The sequence below is a fragment of the Hipposideros armiger genome, unplaced genomic scaffold (assembly GCF_001890085.2).
Source record: "Hipposideros armiger isolate ML-2016 unplaced genomic scaffold, ASM189008v1 scaffold_49, whole genome shotgun sequence".
Classification (NCBI taxonomy): Eukaryota; Metazoa; Chordata; class Mammalia; order Chiroptera; family Hipposideridae; genus Hipposideros; species Hipposideros armiger.
Window position 1 is genome coordinate 282,577 of NW_017731399.1, and position 18,812 is coordinate 301,388.

An 18,812-nucleotide genomic window follows, 5' to 3' on the forward strand; every position below is an offset into this window, starting at 1 on the left:
AGTTGCTATCCTTTTGTTCTTCAGTCTAGTTGTGGAGGACGTTGCTTCACTGGCCCAAGTTGGCACCATCATTGCGCTCTTCCCGGGCAAGGCAGATTGGTCACCGGCTTCTGGACGGCCGCTATTGGTCACCGGCTTCTGGACGGCCGCTCACTGCGGCTGCTGGCCGCTCATGCTGGCTGCTGGTTACACAGGGTAGCCCATTGGCAATCCACTGCCTCAGGGGCTGCAGCCTATGCCATCGCCTGCGATTCATGGCAGCCCAGCTCCAGATTGAGCTGTTGTTCAGCATCTTAGCTGTAGAGGGAAGTGTCACTGGCCCTCATATGTGGGATCCAAACCGGGGCCCTCTGGCGTGCCAAGCCAGCTCTTAACCAACGCACCACTCAGCCGGCCCCCTCTGTGCATTTTTGTTGGAACCCTTGTGCACTGTTGGTGGGAATGTAAAGTGGTACAGCCACTGTGGAAGACAGTATGGCAGTTCCTCAGAAAATTAAACACAGAGTAACCATATAATCCAGCAATCCCCTTCTAGGTATGTACGAAAAAGAATTGAAAGCAGGAACTTGAATACACCAGTGTTTGTAGCAGCGTTATTCAGATTAGCCAAAAGATAGTAACAACCCAGATGTCCAATGACAGGGTGAATGGATAAGCCAACTGTACATACAGTAGAATATTATTTAGCCAAAAAAGGACAAAGTCTGATACATACTACAACATGGATGAACCTTGATGACTTTATGCTAAGTGAAATGAGCCAGACACAAAAAGATAAATACTGTATGATTCTATTTATATGCTTTTGACCATATATGTGGTATCTAAATAATCAGATTCATAGAGACAGAAAGTAGAATAGTGGTTACCAGGGGCTGGGAGTGAGGGGGAATGGGGAGTTAATTGTTTAATGGGTACAGAGTCTCAGTTTGGGATGATGAAAAAGTCCTGGAGATGGTGATGGTTATACACTGTGAATATACTCAATGCCACTGAATTGTAGGCTTAAAAATGGTTAAACTGGTAAATTTTATGGTATATAAAGAGGGCGCCAAAAAATATATCACATTTTAAGAAAGGAAAACTGTATTGAAATTGTAATACTCAATATATACCGATAGCAAAAGATGAATACAATCATGTTTGACTTCTGTAATTACAAGAGATGCTCGAAGTGGTTACCATCAGCGTCCAGACACTTCTGATTATGGTGAACTACTGCTTAAGCAATGTTGACCAAAGTGTCCACTTGTATATATTTTTTTGGCACCCTCTGTATATTTTACCATAATTAAAAAATTTTTCCTCCCTGCTTTTTTTATGGCATCTCAAATTTCTGAAGTTGAATAAAAGCTTTTTAAGCCTTAAGTTCCCATATTGCATATTAAGGTTTTATACACTCTATGTCCTTAACCAAATCTGAATGACTCTGACTTGAACTATTCACCTCTTTCCTCATATGTTCTTTATCTTTAGGGAGAACTAGACTTGGAAGTTTCCAGTCCCTTTCTGATGGTAGGCATTGGCCCTCTTTTCTTGATTACTGTGGGAGATGTTACCAATCTGGGGTGCAGTCTCGGGAGTCATGGAGACAAGTGGTAATTAGATGATTAGATGAAATTTCTTCTGAATCTACCATTATTATTAGAGAAATTTTCTGATACTGAGTAAGGAAGTAACGATCATTCTGAAGAAAAAGGAAAACAAAACAAAAAAGCAACAAAAATACAAAAGAAATAAAATAATAAGTAAATAAATAAAAGATCATTCTGGTTGCAGGGAGAAGGGATGACTGCTAGGGATACTGGCTTTGGGGAGGAACCAAAATCTACTTTGGGCCCTAAAGATAACCTTGGGAGCTTAGAAGTCAAAAAAATGTGAGAAGCAAGTGGTTGAGGAAAGGAATGACAAGAATATTGCGTCCTTTTGAACCAGTTACCTGTTCTTTTTCAGCTCTCTCAGACACACCTGCCAAAAGCTATGCTCCAGAGGTGGGGAGACCCAGGGGGGAGTACAGGGTGAGTTATAGATTCCTCTGCTGTGGCACTTCACACAGTTTAAAGTGTTTTGACATACATTATCTTGCTTGATCTTCCCAACTTTTTTTTTTTTAAGATTTTACTGGGGAATTGGGGGAAGGGAACAGCGTTGGGGAATCGGGGAAGGGGAACAGACAAGCTGCTGTCCTTTTGTCCTTCAGTCTAGTTGTGGAGGATGTCGCTTCACTGGCCCATGTTGGTATTATCATTGTGCTCTTCTTGGGTGAGGCAGTCGCTCACCGGCCATTGTCGCTCATGGCGGCTCACGGCAGCTAACGAAAGCTCACTCCAGCTGCCGGCCAGCTCCACTGCAGCCTACGCCGTCGCCGGCGACTCACAGCAGCCTAGCTCCAGGTTGAGCTGTTGTTCACCATCTTAGCTGTAGAGGGCGCAGCGTCACTGGCCCTCATGTGGGATCCGAACCGGGGCTCTGCTACTCAGAGCTGGCATCCCAAGCCAACTCCTAATGAATGCGCCACTCAGCTGGCCCCTCTTCCCAACTTTTTGAGCAGCTGTTATTTTAACCCCCTTTTATAGATAAGAAATCTGGATTTCTAAACATTAGGGCTTGGGCCGGCCAAGTGGCTCAGTTGGTTAAGAGCTCGCTCAAGAGTTTGAGCTCTGAGCAACAGCGGTTCGAGTCCAGCCCGAGCTGAGCAGCCGCTGAGCTGCCAACAGGTAGCAGGATGGCTCAGCTAAAAAAAAAAAAAAAAGATGTAACATTAGGGCTTGCCTGGGGTCTCATAAATAGTAAGTGGTGGAAATCGGGCTCAAAAATGTCTATTTTCTGTTTCAGTTTCCAGCTCACTATCCTTCCCCATTATGCTGTCTTTTTTTTTTTTTTTTCTTTAGCTGAGCCATCCTGCTACCTATTGGCAGCTCAGCGGCTGCTCAACTCGGGCTGGACTCGAACTGCTGTTGCTCAGAGCTCAAACTCTTGAGCGAGCTCTTAACCAACTGAGTATGCTGTCTTTTGAAAGCTGTACTTTGAAACTTTTCATCATCTCTATGACCTGGAAACTTGGTGGTGCTCATGTTCCCATGAAGCCTATAAAATAGCAAATTAATTCATAAGGAAGATACTATATTGTAAGGTCCAGAAAAGGAACATGTCTCCCTCTTTCCTTATGTTGGCAAAGCCATTAATTAATAGATCTCAAAAATGTGACTAGGGGCAGCCGAGTGGCTCAGTTGGTTAAAAGCTTGCTCAAGAGTGCGAGCTCTGAGCAACAGTGGTTCGAGTCCTGGCCCGAGCTGAGCAGCCGCTGAGCTGCCAACAGGTGGCAGGATGGCTCGGCTTAAAAAAAAAAAAAAGTGACTAATTGCATCTAGGGGTTGAAATTCTGCACCACTAGGCATAGGGTGACTGATTTTGTAAATTGGTTCATTCCCTCTTTGACCTCTTTCTGCCTGTATTGTCCGTGTGCTAGTCCTTCAGAAACTCAGAACAAGACTCTCCAAGTTCGTTTTTTTTCCGTCTATTCCCTCACAAAGTATTTCCCCATTAGGGACTAAGACTGTGAGTTTGAGGTGAGGAGCTGGCATACCGATAATTCTGACCCCTTACCTTCTGGGGACTCATGTGCTGCTAACATTCCAGGATTACAGCAATGACTGGAGCCCCAGTGACACAGTGCGACGCCTCCGGAAGGGCAAGGTAAGGCCACTGGAGAGAGAATTCTTGCGGGACTTTTTTTGGAAGCTGGTCAGCTTGTTCCCACAGGGAGGATTTCTTGACCACTCTCTTTAGTTCTATTTGTTAAATGAAGTGGTTTTCAGGAGGAAACTAAGTCCACTAAGATGGAAAGTCTGCTGCAAAACTGAGAATTCTCCAGAGTTTAGTGTAGCTTTGATAGAAAAGTGGGGGAAGAGTGATGAATGAGAAGGAAGAGTACTTTTAAAAATGAGAGCAATCTTTTATGCTTCGGTCTCTGATCCATTATAAGTTAAGTTTTACATATGGGGTGAGGTTAGAATTGGAGTTGATTTTTTTCCTTTGTAGTTCTCCATTTGTTCCAGCTCTATTTGTTGAAAAGGCTATCCTTTCTCAGTTGAATAACCTTGGTACCTTTGTAGAAATCAATTGACCATACAGGTGTAGGTCTGTTTCTGGACTCTTTATTCTAGCTGATTGATTTATTTGTCTATCCTTATGCCAGTAACACAGCCTTGATTATTGTAGGAAATCTTGAGACCAAGTAATATAAGTCCTTCATTCAACTTTATTCTTTTCTTCCAAAATCGTTTTCTAGATCCTTCATATTTCCATGTAGATTTTATTTCATTATGAGCTTGTCAGTGTCTACAAGACAGCTGCTGGGATTTTGATTTTGACATCATAATAATTAATGGGTCAATATTTAGGTCGTAAACCTAAATATAAGTAAATGCTAAAACTATAAAACTTCTAAAATAACATATAGAGGGAAATCTTTGTGACGTTAGGTTAAACAAAAATTTATTACCTAAGGACACAAAAACCGTGAAACAAAAAAGAAAATATTGATAAAGTGAACTAAATCAAAATTAAAAACTTTTGTTCTTTGAAACCACTGTTAAAAAACATGAAAAGACCACCATAGCTGAGAGAAAATATTTGCAAAATACATAGATTATAAAGGATTTTTATCCAGAATATATGAAGATTAATATATTCTTTCCCATAATAAGAATATAAACAATCCAATAAGAAAAGTGGCACAAGATTTGACCAGTGATATCACAAAAAAGGTATTTGAATGACCAATAAGCACTTGAAAAGATGCTCATTATTAGTTATCACGAAAACTGTGAGATAACCACTATACAGCCACTAGAATGGCTGAACTTACAGATGCTGACCATACCAAGCGCTGGAAGGGTGTGGAGGAACTGGAACTCCTGTACCCTGCCAGCAGGAAGGTAAAACAGTCAAACTGCTTTGGAAAATAGTCGGGCAGTTTCTTACAAAGTTAAACACACAATTTCACTCCTAGACATTTGCAATCCAAGCTAAATGAAAACATATGTCGGGCCGGCCGAGTGGCTCAGTTGGTTAAGAGCTTGCTCAAGAGTTTGAGCTCTGAGCAACAGCGGTTCGAGTCCAGCCCGAGCTGAGCAGCCGCTGAGCTGCCAACAGGTAGCAGGATGGCTCAGCTAAAAAAAAAAAGAAAAAGAAAACATATGTCCACACAAAGACTTGTACACAAATGTTCATAGCAGCTTTATTCTTAGTAGCCCGCATCTGTCAACAGATAAATGGATAATTAAATGGAGGTGTATCCATAGAGTGAAAAATTACCACAAACGGTCTTCTTTCTTGCACAGTAATTCTATTCTCGTTCTGCCAGGTCTGCTCACTAGAAAGATTCCGCTCCTTACAGGACAAGCTACAACTCCTGGAAGAAGCAGTAAGCATGCATGATGGGAACGTCATAACTGCAGTGAGTTGTGGGTTTTGTTTGTTGTTTAATTGTTGTCTTCATTAGTTTCTGAAAATCTAGTCAGAATAGACTTTAACATTTTAGGGTAAATGTAAAGTAAAGGTCCTGGATTTCCTCCTGAAGTGTAGGATTCTCAGTAATGTGTCCTCTAAGGCTCAGCTGGCAGAACACACATTGTGTGTGGAACTCTTGATTATAACCAAGAAGCAGCTGGCTGACTAAACTGTTCTAAAGAATAGTTTGGGGAGGAGAGATGTGAGAGCAGTCTCTCCCAGAGGGAGGTGTCTCTTGCCAGTATGGGTATGGGCACTGGCACGTGGACTCCCGAGACACAGCTCAGATCCAGATGTCCGTCATCTGTCCTTCCATCATATGGAGAAACCTGTCATCTGGATCTGCAAAGATTCCTCATGAGTTGCTGGCCTCATTCCTAGCATCAGGGGCTCAGGGCAGGACTTTGTGTTTGAAAGGTTGCATGGGGTAATTCATTCTTTGTTCTCTTTTCCTCTAGGTTCTGATCTTCCTGAAGAGGACACTGAGCAAAGGTGAGCATGGTTTGAGGGGAATCTTCAGTCAGTAAGATGTCTGCTACATTGGGAGAGGACAATGGCATGATGGCTTTTATACCAGAATTCACCAGCATGAAACCTGCTTCATAGACAGCTGTGCTGGCCTGAGACCTCAGAGCACACATCACATCTCTGAGGACAGCCATCATCCATTAGTGTGGTAGTTACATTGGCTACAAAGCCCCATCTCTTGGGCCAGCTGAATGGCTCCAGTTGGTTAAGTACTCACTCAGGAGTGTGAGCTCTGAGCAACAGGGTTGCCGGTTCGATTCCTGGCCCAGCTGAGCTGCCATTGGGCTGCCAACAGGTGGCAGGATGGCTCAGCTAAAAAAAAAAAAAAAACCCCATCTCTTAATTGGACACACAGATGACTGTGTTGGTTTGAGGAAGTCAGAGTTGATGTTAAGTATTGGGTCGTCGGGAAAGTCATGATGCATTTTTGCATTGAAAACATAGAAAAATACATCATGACTTTACTGATGATGCAGTATTACACCTTATATTTGGATTGATGAGAACTGAAAGCTGACTCAATGGCTAAGAGTTGCCCTGAACCATGGAATGTGTTGATGGTGGATTGAGCCATAGAGATGGGTACCATAAAAAACCATTTCTAGCTTCTGATCGACTTGGAGGAATTAATGTTTGGAATGTGTGAGTAGGGAGACCAATTTCACACTTGAGTAATAGGTTTCAATCTTTCCTCACCTAACTTCTTGTTCCTGCCTGTCAGAGATCCTCTTCCGAGAGCTGGAGGTACGACAGGTCGCCCTGAGACATCTCATTCACTTCCTTAAGGAAATAGGGGATCACAAACTGCTTTTAGACCTCTTCAGGTAAGACCTGATCACCTGGTCTATTAAGTACATTAAGTACTTTGTTCAGAGCACTCTAGGGGATACAAAGAAAGAAGACACTGTCCTTTTTTTTCTGAAAATGCTTATTAGACAACATACTGAAATGTGATGGGATCACTAGCAATACACCACAGGCTGTGGTAAGGTGACAGTGTAGCAGGTGGTTAAGAGCCAGGCTCTGGAGTCACACGCCTTGTTGCACACTGGCTCCACCACTTACTTCATAGAGTGACCAGCCCCTCCACACGTCCGCTTTCACATCTGCAAAATGAAGATGATGATACCTACCCCACAGGATCGTTAGGAAGATTAAACGAGGTAGTGTGTGTAAAGCATAATGCCTAATCTGTAGTATTAATATTTATTAAGCTTTTTTTTTTTTTATAAAAGACCGAAAATAAAAGTTCCTTTTTTACTTGGGCCCCAGTGATGTAGTGAGAAGTACAGTGGAAGAGCAGAAGCAGCAAATGCAATTTTCAGTCGGGATACCTGAGGAAAGCCTCATGGAAGCGGTTAGAAGCTGAGTTGGGCCTCTGAGACTAGGTAGGATCCTGACAGGTGCAGCAGTAAGAGGTAGGCAGGTGCTGGGGCAGGGGAGTATCTTTTATCGTGTTTTCCTTCCCTAGCTCCTTCTAATCAGTAGGGACCATTTCCCATCTTTAGATTAAAATGTGTGTATATTATAATATGTCCTTTCCTCAGTGTCAGAGAAGGGTTTGGAACCTCTGTGGAGGCTGACATGTGGCCTATGGTAACTCCAGTTACCAGTGACTCCAGCACAGGAATGAGCTGCCCCAAAGTCTAAAGTGGGGAAAGCAGGTCACTTGGTTAGGATCAAGATTACAGATGATTAGCCATGAGTTTTCAGAAGATGCGTTTATCGAGGCTGGCTGTTCCTTCCTTCCTTCCCAATCAACAAGGCTTTATGCAGCATCTCCTCTATGGCAAGCAGTGATGGTAATTACAGTGGCCCACTAAGAGTAGGAAGGGATCAGAACATAAAAGTCCTTGTTCTCCAAGGCCTTACCACCTTTTGGGAAAGACAAAACACACTTTACACTGTGCGTGAAACTAAGAGAGTATAGAAATAACAGTATAGAATACCTGTTTAAGATTATGTATTGACAGAGAAGAAGGGTGCTTTAGTCTTTCCCAGAAACCCGTAGCGTTCCTGTGGGGCTAAGGCTCTTACTGTGCAGGTTCTGAGGCTTCCTGCAGACCTGTTAGCATTAGAGGCGTCAGTGCCCCACAGTGGTTTGTTCCTGCTTTTCGCTCAGCCTGAAAGATCAGTGATAGCTGATCCACCATGTGTTATCAAAGGGTTGCTGGTGGTAGGAAGTTTAAGAGGACAAGGGCTTCCCTTGTATGTGGAGGCAAATGAGTTTGAATTGTGTTTCTCCTAGAGTAGTCATGTTATTTTGTAAGGTTATACTGCCACACATCAATAGATAAAAACGCCGTGCTCCCTTCTGCTTCTTCCCAGGTTCCTAGATAGAACAGAAGAGCTTGCGGTAAGTGTGGTCTTTGTTTCAGTTGGGGAACAGTCTACCAGAAATCTAAGCCAAAACCTGGTCTTCCAAGATCCCAGAATGACTGAACCAATTTCCTTTCATTTGGTATTGACTATATCCAGAAGAGAGGCATCTGGGAAGCCTGAAGACTTAATCCAAAGGATGTACTATTTTGTTGTTTTTTAAAAATACTCTTGATTGGGCTTATGAATAAGCATTTTGAATAAATGAGTGAAAAATGGCCTGATCAGTTTGCTTTTTAGTTTCTAGTTGTTTTCAACTACTGGTTTGTAGGAGCTTTTGGGGTTTTGGCTTCTAATACTAAAGAAAATGTTCCAAGCTAAGAGGGATAGGAAACCAGATACAGGTCAAGAATGAAGATAGGTGATACACCCAGTACACATTTTGGCTGAAAGTTCAATGACCGAGGGTTAAAATAGATTTTGGCAAACTTTCACCATCAAAGAGGGAATTCTTGGAATATGATAATAAGTCTGAAATTGTACCAAAAATTTAATTGTATTATTAAAACTAGTGATCCATTTAAAAAAATTCGACATGGTGCAGGGGTAAGAATTTTCCAGTGCTATTGATGAATGGCAGGATTGTTCCTTTAGTCACTGTACTGCACATATGTGGTGATATCAGTGCTCGCGCCCAGCTGGCACACATAATAATATTGCTGACCTTCTTTGCACAACAATATAATTCTGTAAAAGGAGCATGTACTTAATATTTAAGGCATGATAAAAATCTCAAAAATCCTTTATCTTAATCTACTGAAAATGATTGGCAGTCTGTAGTAATCATTTTGAAAAGCTTTTGTTTACATTTTTAATCTCCATAGGTTCTAAATTATAAGGAATTTTCTTCATGCAGCATTCTTATAAAGTTTTTGTTTTGAACTTTGATGAGTGAAAACAGATGTGTTTTGGATAACTCATTTTTATCCAAAAGCTTCTTATTTTTTTCATAGTCTCTATTATGTTTGAGTTGAAGATGATTTATCATGCATGTTGTTGTATATAAGTTTGGGGTTTTCCAAGCTTGTAAACTTTGGAAGTGGCAAAGCTGATAGTCTGCTTTTAGTGTATCCTCATAGAGTATGCAGATTTCCCAGGTAGGAGTTTTTCTTGAAAGACTTAAAGCCAAAAAATTTTAGATTACTTTCTTTAATAGCAATGACTCTATACCAAATATTTTACAAAGATTAGATTATGATACAGTGTAATCTCTGTTACTCTGTTTTATATTATCATTTACATTCTTACACATACCCATTGGCTCTAAAAGGAGTTACACTGTCCTTCCTAAAGCCAATTCATTCTCTTAATATTCATATTTACTGTCAATCTTTTTTATTTTTTGGAAAAATTTTAATTTATATAAAATTACAACTTTCACAACCATTATTAATTATTGCATCATTTAAACTTCAGTTCTTTTTTGTTTTGTTTTTAGCTGAGCCATCTTGCCACCTGTTGGCAGCTCAGCAGCTGCTCAGCTCGGGCCGGGACTCAAACTGCTATTGCTCAGAGCTCAAACTCTTGAGCGAGCTCTTAACCAACTGAGCCACTCAGCCGGCCCTTCAGTTAATTTTTTAGAATCAAAATAGAGCATAAGGCTTTGTTTCAGAGTTACATTTAGAACCTATAGTATTTGATGTGACTGTTTAGCTATCAACAGCGAATCAGAATGACCCGCCTTATTTGTGTTACTGACTTTGTTCAGTTAGATACTTACAGGGTCATGCCACCATAGACATGTACAAGATCAAGGATGCCAAAAATAACACAGAAGGTGGATGTGTAGCCCTTCTGCCTTTCAAAGCCTAAGGCTAAAAAAAAGCTGGTTTTGGTAAACACTGAAGCTCAAGCCAAACTCCAGGATAAAGTTAGGTGGTCCATCTACTTAGTGCTTCATTACAGGTCAGCTCTTTCCACTAGGACTTCCTGCAATGATGGGAATATTCCATATCTGTGCTGTTCCATAGGGAGCCACTAATCACACGTAGCTGTCGAGCACTTAACAAGTGACTAGAGCAACTAAGGACCTGAATTTTTTTTTTTACTTAAGTAGTTTAAATTTAAATGTAAACAACCAAATGTGGCTGGTCGATACTATAATATATGTTGCAGTTACAGATAAACCAGAGTGATTTTGATTCCCCACGCTCAATCCACACTGAGGAGGAATCTCTGATAATGAAGAATTTAGTTTTTAAAGCATGAAAAGTCTACTTATGGAATGACCTCACCCTTCTAAGGAGGCAAAATAGTTCAAAGCCTGTCTCTGTTTTTTGTAGCTGTCCCATTATCGAGAGCACTTGAACATACAGGACCCTGAGAAACGAAAAGAATTTCTTAAGACCTGCATTGGGTAAGTATAGGGGAGAAATGTTTTTGAGTATAAGTATTCTCAGGCAGAGGAATGAAGAGACCAAAAGAGGGTAGAATAGATAGATAGTTGAAGGGAAACGCTAACAGTGGGACCATACAAGTGGCCCGTACAAGTGTCATTAAAGATCGTCTCATTCAATGGTTCCAAACACTAGTCCCCAGTACAGTTTTCACTGATTGGTGGTAAATTGAGAAAAATGAAGACAAAGAGAAAAACAAAGAGTTTTTTTCCCCAAAGCTAAATTTATTTAATTGAAAGACTGCCTTTTATTCTGGGATTTTTTTTCCCATCTTCTCCCATCCTTTTTTGGTAGTAAAATGGACTGTAATTCTTTTTTATGACCTTATGTATTAAAATTAAAAGTTGGCAACACTTGACATATTATTTTCAGTGTTACTGGTCTTGAAACCCCAAAGCCCAAGAACCACTGATTGAGTACAGGCTTTCACCCAGAGTATAAGTCCCTGTAAAACCCAGCCCCACACATTATTACTCCTCCAGGGATGCACTCACTACTCTTGGAAGTAGCTCATTTTATTGTTGGACAACCTTCGTGATTGGCACGTGCTTCCTTATATTGAGTTGAATCTTGCTTCCCTGTATCTGTTAAGACAGGTACAGCGTCTACCCGATAGACCTTGCTTCTCCAGGTTCAGTGTTCAGTTATTTCAGTCATTCCTCGTGTGACATGATTTACAGGTTTCACATTTAGAAATTTGTCTATGTCAATGTCATCCTTATTATTCAGTGTTATAAAATATTGAGTTCTGTCCTATGGCCTCATAAACAAAGAGAAGTTAGGGTAGTGAAGTAACTGGAACCTCTTACTGTCTCCCTTTATCTCTTCTAAAAATTGGCTGTGGCTCACACTTACCTGGGGTAGTGTAACTGAATTTGAGAATTCTCCCTGGAGTGAGTGGAGTAGGGGAATAAAGCAACAACAGCTTCTAAGGGATAGAGCTATGAATTGGGAGTTTAAGATCTGGCTTCTATTCCTGGCCTTTTCCATTGACTTGCTATGACTTTTAGGTAAGACACTGTTTGTCCTTCAACTTCTTCGTGTGTAAAAATATAATGTAGTGTTGAACATGGGACCTTTGACATTTGTGTAGATCTTTGAGATCCTTACCAATTTACAAACGTATCACCATACCATTTAATTTTACCTTATTACTCTGCAATAAAAAATGGCTAAGAAATGTAAGTGCTCCTTGAAGAGAGTTAAGCATTAACTTTAAGAAGTGACATTGAACACAGTGCTTCACTGGGATGTAGATGGTGGGCAGTTGGCTAGGCTCACTCACTAGCTAAGTGGCTCATTCATCAAACATTCCAGCTCCCACAGTGAGGATTTTCATTCATTCCTCAACAGAATCACTAATGACTACACAGATTTTGTGGCCTTTCAGGATCCTTCTTGAATTAGCAAAACCTTAAATTCAAAACCCCAGCCAAAGGTCTACTCTATTTTCTGCTTTCTCTCTCTGCCTTTCAGCGATTCTCTAAAGGTGAATTGAGATCAGATTTGTGAGGTACCATGAGCCTCTTAGGCTTACGGTGGTAATTTGGTTTAATTGGGTTTGTTTCCTGTTGGAGCAGAGAAAGAAGTACTAACCTTCTGGCTCTCTACAGTTTGCCATTTTCAGCAGAAGATTCTACACACATACAAGACCATTACACACTCCTGGAACGTCAGATCATCATTGAGGTTAGACTCCTCGCCTCTGTTTCTGCTTCAGTACCAATGCTCAGTGCCATTCAGCATCTGGGAGACATCTGTGCTCTGCTCATATATGTCATTTTCTGTTGCAGTCTCTAAGGGCCTTTCATTTCCTCCCTCTATATGATAGCCTCCTTCCCTCCGTTGTTCTCAGGCATCATTTTTCTTCTTACCTGCTGCTAACCTGGAAGTATTTCCCCAGAACCCCCGTTTCATCGCCGGTTCTCTGGCCTTCCTCCATCCAGCTCGAATCTATAATCATTTTATGGACTTTAAACTCACCTGGGTTATTCTAGGCAATCTCTTTTTCACTTTCTTGCCTTTTGTAGGGTAGAAAACACATCTTCTGTAGTATTAAAGGTTTCTCTCCTGCTTCCTCTCCGTGGACATTGTTCTTTTTTCCACTGGCTCACCCCACCACAGGCAAATGATCGACATCTAGAATTAGCAGGACAGACTGAGATCTTCCGGAAGCACCCCAGGAAAGCTTCTATCCTCAACATGCCACTAGTGACGACGCTTTTCTACGCCTGCTTCTACCACTACACGGAGGCTGAGGTACAGGCCAAGTGTGAATGACCCCACACATTCTCACTGCACAGAGGAGCATGGTCTGAAGCCAGTATTTTGATGTACTCTGTTAATAGTGGGTGCGTATAGTTCTCAGAAATCTGCCTGGAAGCTTTCCTGGCCCACAGCAGGGGTGAGCCAAGAGGGAAAAAGGTTTGTAAAGGCTTTTGTGGCTTCCAGTGAGCTGACGTGTAGCATCGCACGTTCTGTCTCTCACCAGTGCTGGTCCCATAACAGTCTGTTCAAAGGTCCATAAATTTCAAACTGTTGGTACAGTGTAGAGAAGAGCAGCAGCGTGTCAGGTAGCTGTGGATACTTTAAACTTTTTTTTTTTGAAGAGGTTTGAATTTAATGATCATAGATGGACATTGGGATTAGCATAAAATTGGGGAAAACACCATACTTATTAATCCAGTCCTAGTAAGCTGGGTTGTGGTGATAGTCAGTTAGAGCCGATGGAGCTTTTCTCTTAAATAAATTCTGGGTTTAAATGGTTACAGAGTGAAATGTAGAAAGTCTAGGTAGTGGAAAAGGCAATGGGAGATTGGGTGGTATTTGGGAAAGTCAGTAACACTAAAATTCCTTCTCCATTTTCATTGTAGGGGACATTCAGCAGTCCAGTCAACCTGAAGAAGACGTTTAAGGTATATATAAACTGGGCAGTGTTTTGGTAAAATAGTATCAGGGTACCTACGCAAAGCGGATGTTTTTGTAACCCTGCATAGTAAGTCCTTTGATAGTCAAGGTTAAAAGTAGAAAGGAATGTGTTTGTGGGAAGTGAGATAAGACATTAACTGAATGGCCTGCAGTGCTGGGGCTGGGAAATTAAGGGGTTCTTGATGACCAAGAGATTTATGGATTTTTATGGGGAAGAATCAACACTATGGTATATTTTTGCCTCTTTTCCAGAATTCTCAAGCACCTTCCCTGGCGCATTTCTACTACCCCTTAAATTCCCCTGGTCTCTGCTTTCTAGATCCCAGACAAACAGTATGTGCTGACAGCCCTGGCTGCTCGCGCCAAGCTTCGAGCCTGGCATGATGTAGATGCCCTCTTTACCACAAAGGTGGGTGCCCTGGAACTGTGTCACACTGCTGATGTCTTTGGACACATCATCTTGTTATCCACATGTCGTGGAAGTCTCAAGTTCTAGTGGCTGGCTTACATTTTTCCTCCAACTTTTTATTTTCCAAAACATCAAACCTAAAGAAAAGTTGAATAGTGTAATGAACACTAATAATCTTTACCTACTTCACTAATTAATTAACATTTTTGCTCTATTTGCTTTCTCTTTTTCTATACATGTAGAAAAAGAGAAAGCAAATGTGCTTTCTTCTTTTGCTGAACCATTTGAAAGTAAGTTTTAGACATTCTGACACTTCTCCCTTAAATACTTAAGCATTTGTCTTTTTTGTAATCACAATATTATCATGCTCAAGAAATTTAACATTAATATAATACTGTTATATACCAGGAGTACCATTTCCGGGGGTGCCAAAAAAATGTACACATTTTAAGAGATATTATCTATGTATTACTTTTCAAAGTTGAATTGAATTACGGCAGCAATGTGTAGTATGACGTTCGCTCAAAAGATGGTGTTAATCAAATACAGTTTTTTCCTTTCTTAAAATGTGTATACATTTTTTTGGCACCCTCTGTATTTAGTCTATATTTAAAATAGCTCTTTAGTGCTGATTTTTGTTTTTGTGTTTGTTTGCTGTCAGGATCCAATCAAGGATCTTGCATTACATTTGATGGTTGGGTTTCTACTGATAGACATTTTAAATATTCATTTTTACATTATGGATTTGAGAATTTTCTGTTTTCCCTTTTTGTTAGTTATTTCATTAACTACAGTAACTGCCAAAGCAGGACATGCCTGTGTCCCAATCAAACACTGTATGAAAGTATAGAGTAAACAGTGAAGTTCCTCTTCTATTGTCCACCTGCTCCTATCTCACTCCCATCCTCGGGGCAAACACCACTAAAAGTTTGATGAGTACTTTCCAGATCTTAACTCATGAATTTACAAATCAGCATCTTTATATAAATATAAAGATGTAGAGGAATGGATTTTCCTACCCAGTTAATTTCATACTGTAAGTATTGCTAAGTAAATTACTTATTCATTTAGCTGTATTTCACAGACTTTTTTCTGAAATTGTGCTTATAAACCTAAGAACTTATTTCATACACCTGACTCTTTTCCACCCTCTCAAGTTCTTTGACTTTTCTGAAAAATTCATCTTTCTTCATTTCTCTGTCCCCTATCCCATCCATCCAATTTCACTGCCACGTTACTGTAGCCTGGCCATAAAACGTAGGGAGACTAACTCAGAGTGTGTTGAGTACCGTCTTCCTTTTTCAGAACTGGCTGGGCTACACCAAGAAGAGAGCACCCATTGGCTTCCATCGGGTTGTGGAAATTTTGCACAAGAACAGCGCCCCTGTCCAGGTAATGGCGCCTGAAGAGAGCTGGGAGACCTAACTTGTAGCCTCTTACTGGTCAGTGGTGACAGACTTAACCTGTTCTGCTCTTGCCTTAAAGGCCACATAATGGCTGTGTTGGGTCTTAAGATAGAAAAGGCCGGGGAGAGAAGCTGTCCTCTGGCCTTTAGAATTAATCTGCCCTCTCTGAGGGGCACCTGCTGTGTTTAGCCCATGTGGACTACTGTTCAAATGATAGAAAAAGAGAACTCTCTGAGAAGGGACGTCAGGGAGCAGTGGGCACAGTGTTGGATCAGCTCTAGAGCTGCCCGCTGCTGGGATAGGTGTCCAGCTCTAGGATAAGGAGGAATGTGCTTGTCCCTTCTTTCCTGGGGAGCATGGAAGTGCTGCGTGGAGTCCACATCCTTTCCCATTGCAGAACTTGTCCTATGCTGGATGATGGGAATTGTCGATGTCAGATATTGTAGACAAACTCTTTTCCTTCTTCATGATTTTATTTTTTTACCTTTCAGAGCTTTGTGTTTTCTGGGTCTGGGAATCACTAACCAGAAATAACCTCTTCCCACAGATATTACAAGAGTATGTCAATCTGGTGGAAGATGTGGACACAAAGTTGAACTTAGCCACCAAGTTCAAGTGCCATGATGTTGTCATTGATGTGAGTCCCCAAGAAATAAGAACCCTGAGTTAGACCCTCTGTCCTGCATCCTGAGGTACTTCCATCTATTCTGACTTAATGGACAAAATGGTCTGGCAAGAGTTAGCTTGGAGGCCGGCGCTCCTGTGTCATTTTCCCAGCCCTCTGACTGGTTTCTCTGTGCCTTTATAAATTCATAGAACTGAATCAAACTACATAAGCTCTGTAGACGTCACTCCAACATGAAGTTCCTTGGGGGGTTTGACCCCACTGTCATCCCTCTGTAGCCTCCCATCCTCTTGAATCTTGGCTCCAAGTGGGAGTGACAAAAAGAAAAAGACCTCCATAGAGAAGGCTGATGAGGGGTTTTATTGCCTGTTTTGGTGCACAGACTTGCCGGGACCTGAAGGATCGTCAGCAGTTGCTAGCATACAGGAGTAAGGTGGATAAAGGCTCTGCAGAGGAGGAGAAGATTGACACCATTCTCAGCAGCTCGGTGAGTAGCTCCAGCTTACCCCTCCATCCAGCCGTCTCAGGAAACAGTTCACAGAGCAGCGTCAAGTGTATATAAGGGTAATCTGGGGACCTCGGGGTGAGACTTAACTGTAGTGCTCTGATAGTTGTTAAACCAAGCAGGCAGGAGGGACTAACTACTGGCAGTCCAGAAACAAATATTAGGTTCCAAATATTCAGACTGTATAGAGTTTCCTGAGGATGGATATGACCTACCTGTTGGAAGTAAGAAGTGGGTGAAATAGATGTTAGCTATTTGGAGAACGCAGCCAGTTTGTCTCTCATAGCATGAAATTGCCGAGCTTTTTGTTAATGTGGGTCCTAGTTCCCTGCTAGATATTTTGGGACCTCCCCGGGGTCATCAGAAGCTAGTGAATCTTGGTCCTGAGGAGGGCAGGACCAGAATAAATGCCCAGACTCAGGCTTGTGAAATACGGAGTAGGTGTCTAATTCATTTCTGAGTTAATGAACTCCACTGCATATTTGAAAAACTCCCCCTCCCCCTCTGCTCTCCTCCTTTCCTTACCGTTCCTAGCCGTGGGCCTTGTTTCGCTGTATCCCCGCCACCACTCTGTAGGGATCCGTAAAAACTAGTCATTGTTGCTTCTTTACACAGCAAATTCGATGGAAGAACTAAGTGGCATTAGCTACCCTGAAACCGGCCCCGTTTCTTCCTTTCCCGCCTGTGAAAGTAGAGCGCACTCTCCAATGGGAGAGTTCTGGCATCACATCGGTTGGGCCCATCATCAGCGGGCAGCGCCTGCTACTCTTGGCACAGAAACCAGCGCCTGGGCACAGACACCTTCTCACTGATCTTCTGCCCAAGGGCCAAGATCTAAAGCTTTGACTCATGAGAAAGGCCGCTCCACCTGGTGCTCACGTGAAAGTGGGAGTCATTCCCAGATCGGACCCATACTGGACAAGATCTCTTCCGACCTGAGAAAAGCGACTGCTATGGAAAAGAAGTCTCGTAGACTAAGCTGCAGGTGTCATAGGGTGGCCACTCCATTCCTCTCAGCTGATTATGATCCTGGACTTGGTGCTGGAGTTGGCAGCTCTGCTGTGAATGAAGTCAGAACAGAACTAAAATGGCTCTCCAGGGACCTCAGGAATGGGTGCCCGTGTTGCCAGGACCTGCTGGAGGTGCCTCCCACCAGACTGCAGGAAGCCCTCCATGTTATGACAGAGATGGCCCAGACGTTGTGTTTCTTCAGCCAGCGTCCCTCTGCTGCCCAGTCTACCCTTTATTTAAAAACCTGTGGTTCCTCTCTTCACCTACAGACTGAGATGACCGTGCGTGTTGATGAGAACATCCCCGTTTTCTTTTCCTCTACTTCTCCCAGCCCAGACCCGTAACCTTATATGGAGCTGAGATTCAGCAGTGCTGGAGAGCTTTCCTGTTATACACAAATCTCATTATTTCACTAGGATTTTCCGGAAGTTTCACCAGGGCTAAACTCAGCAGCATTTTTTTTTTTTTAATTAAATGTATTGTGATGACAGCAGCATTTCTGACTTTTAGGGTATTCACATGGAGGTTTTTGTTTCAGACTTGGTTTTCAAGAGGGTATTCTGTAATGCTAGATTCCTGCCGTGTACCAGTATTAGCCTTTCTTCTCTGTGACTGAACCGGGTTTCCCCAGACATGCCTAGACCCCCAATAAAGCTGTTTCTTCCTTGGTGCCTTCTCTTTCCCTCCTGGTTGTTGTGTACAAAACAGTGAGATAATTGCCCCGTCTCTTGGGACCACAGCAGACCTGCCTCAGTGACTGCATTCTGCAGCCTGTCCCCATGCCAGGTTACAGAGTGACAGTGCCTAGAGCGAGCGGGGCTGTGTGGTTAACAGGAGCACCGAGCTGGGAGACAACACCTGGCCTCTTGTCGGAGCTCTGCCACATACAAGCTGTGTGATGCTGGCTGAGTCCCCTTCTCTCTGGACTCATTATATTAATCTAATAGGAGGGCCTGGTTCTCTGTGAGCTTGTAGAATTCTATGCTCCTGCGACTGCAGAGTGGATGAAGTGGTAGGAAGGAGAGAGGATGCTTGCACAGAGGCACGGAGCATGCTTTAAGGCATTCTGGTTCTCAGCTGGGGGCAATTTTGCCCTCCCCCCCTCCCCACT

The 18,812-nt window shown here is 42.3% G+C and overlaps 2 protein-coding genes across 3 annotated transcripts in view; both read left to right on the plus strand.

The window, feature by feature from the left end:
• The window catches only part of VIPAS39 (VPS33B interacting protein, apical-basolateral polarity regulator, spe-39 homolog), a 24,098-nt gene extending 5,725 nt beyond the window's left edge, over positions 1 to 18,373 (plus strand). The window contains exons 5-20 of one of the 2 annotated variants that reach the window (XM_019640339.1): positions 1,477 to 1,515; positions 1,954 to 2,018; positions 3,640 to 3,696; positions 5,369 to 5,461; positions 5,973 to 6,006; positions 6,764 to 6,866; positions 8,371 to 8,398; positions 10,704 to 10,777; positions 12,431 to 12,506; positions 12,942 to 13,076; positions 13,691 to 13,732; positions 14,065 to 14,154; positions 15,460 to 15,546; positions 16,108 to 16,197; positions 16,568 to 16,672; positions 17,306 to 18,373. In XM_019640339.1, the coding sequence (XP_019495884.1) occupies positions 1,477 to 1,515; positions 1,954 to 2,018; positions 3,640 to 3,696; positions 5,369 to 5,461; positions 5,973 to 6,006; positions 6,764 to 6,866; positions 8,371 to 8,398; positions 10,704 to 10,777; positions 12,431 to 12,506; positions 12,942 to 13,076; positions 13,691 to 13,732; positions 14,065 to 14,154; positions 15,460 to 15,546; positions 16,108 to 16,197; positions 16,568 to 16,672; positions 17,306 to 17,326 (1,139 nt within the window). In that variant the 3' untranslated portion in view covers positions 17,327 to 18,373. Of the gene's footprint in view, positions 1 to 1,476; positions 1,516 to 1,953; positions 2,019 to 3,639; positions 3,697 to 5,368; positions 5,462 to 5,972; positions 6,007 to 6,763; positions 6,867 to 8,370; positions 8,399 to 10,703; positions 10,778 to 12,430; positions 12,507 to 12,941; positions 13,077 to 13,690; positions 13,733 to 13,997; positions 14,155 to 15,459; positions 15,547 to 16,107; positions 16,198 to 16,567; positions 16,673 to 17,305 lie in introns of those variants that run through there. The other variant, XM_019640340.1, reaches the window with a different exon arrangement.
• NOXRED1 (NADP dependent oxidoreductase domain containing 1) overlaps positions 16,590 to 18,812 on the plus strand; it is a 19,122-nt gene continuing 16,899 nt past the window's right edge. Inside the window, exon 1 of the mRNA XM_019640341.1 lies at positions 16,590 to 16,672. The gene's annotated coding sequence lies outside the window, so the exon portion shown is untranslated. The remainder of the gene's footprint in view (positions 16,673 to 18,812) is intronic.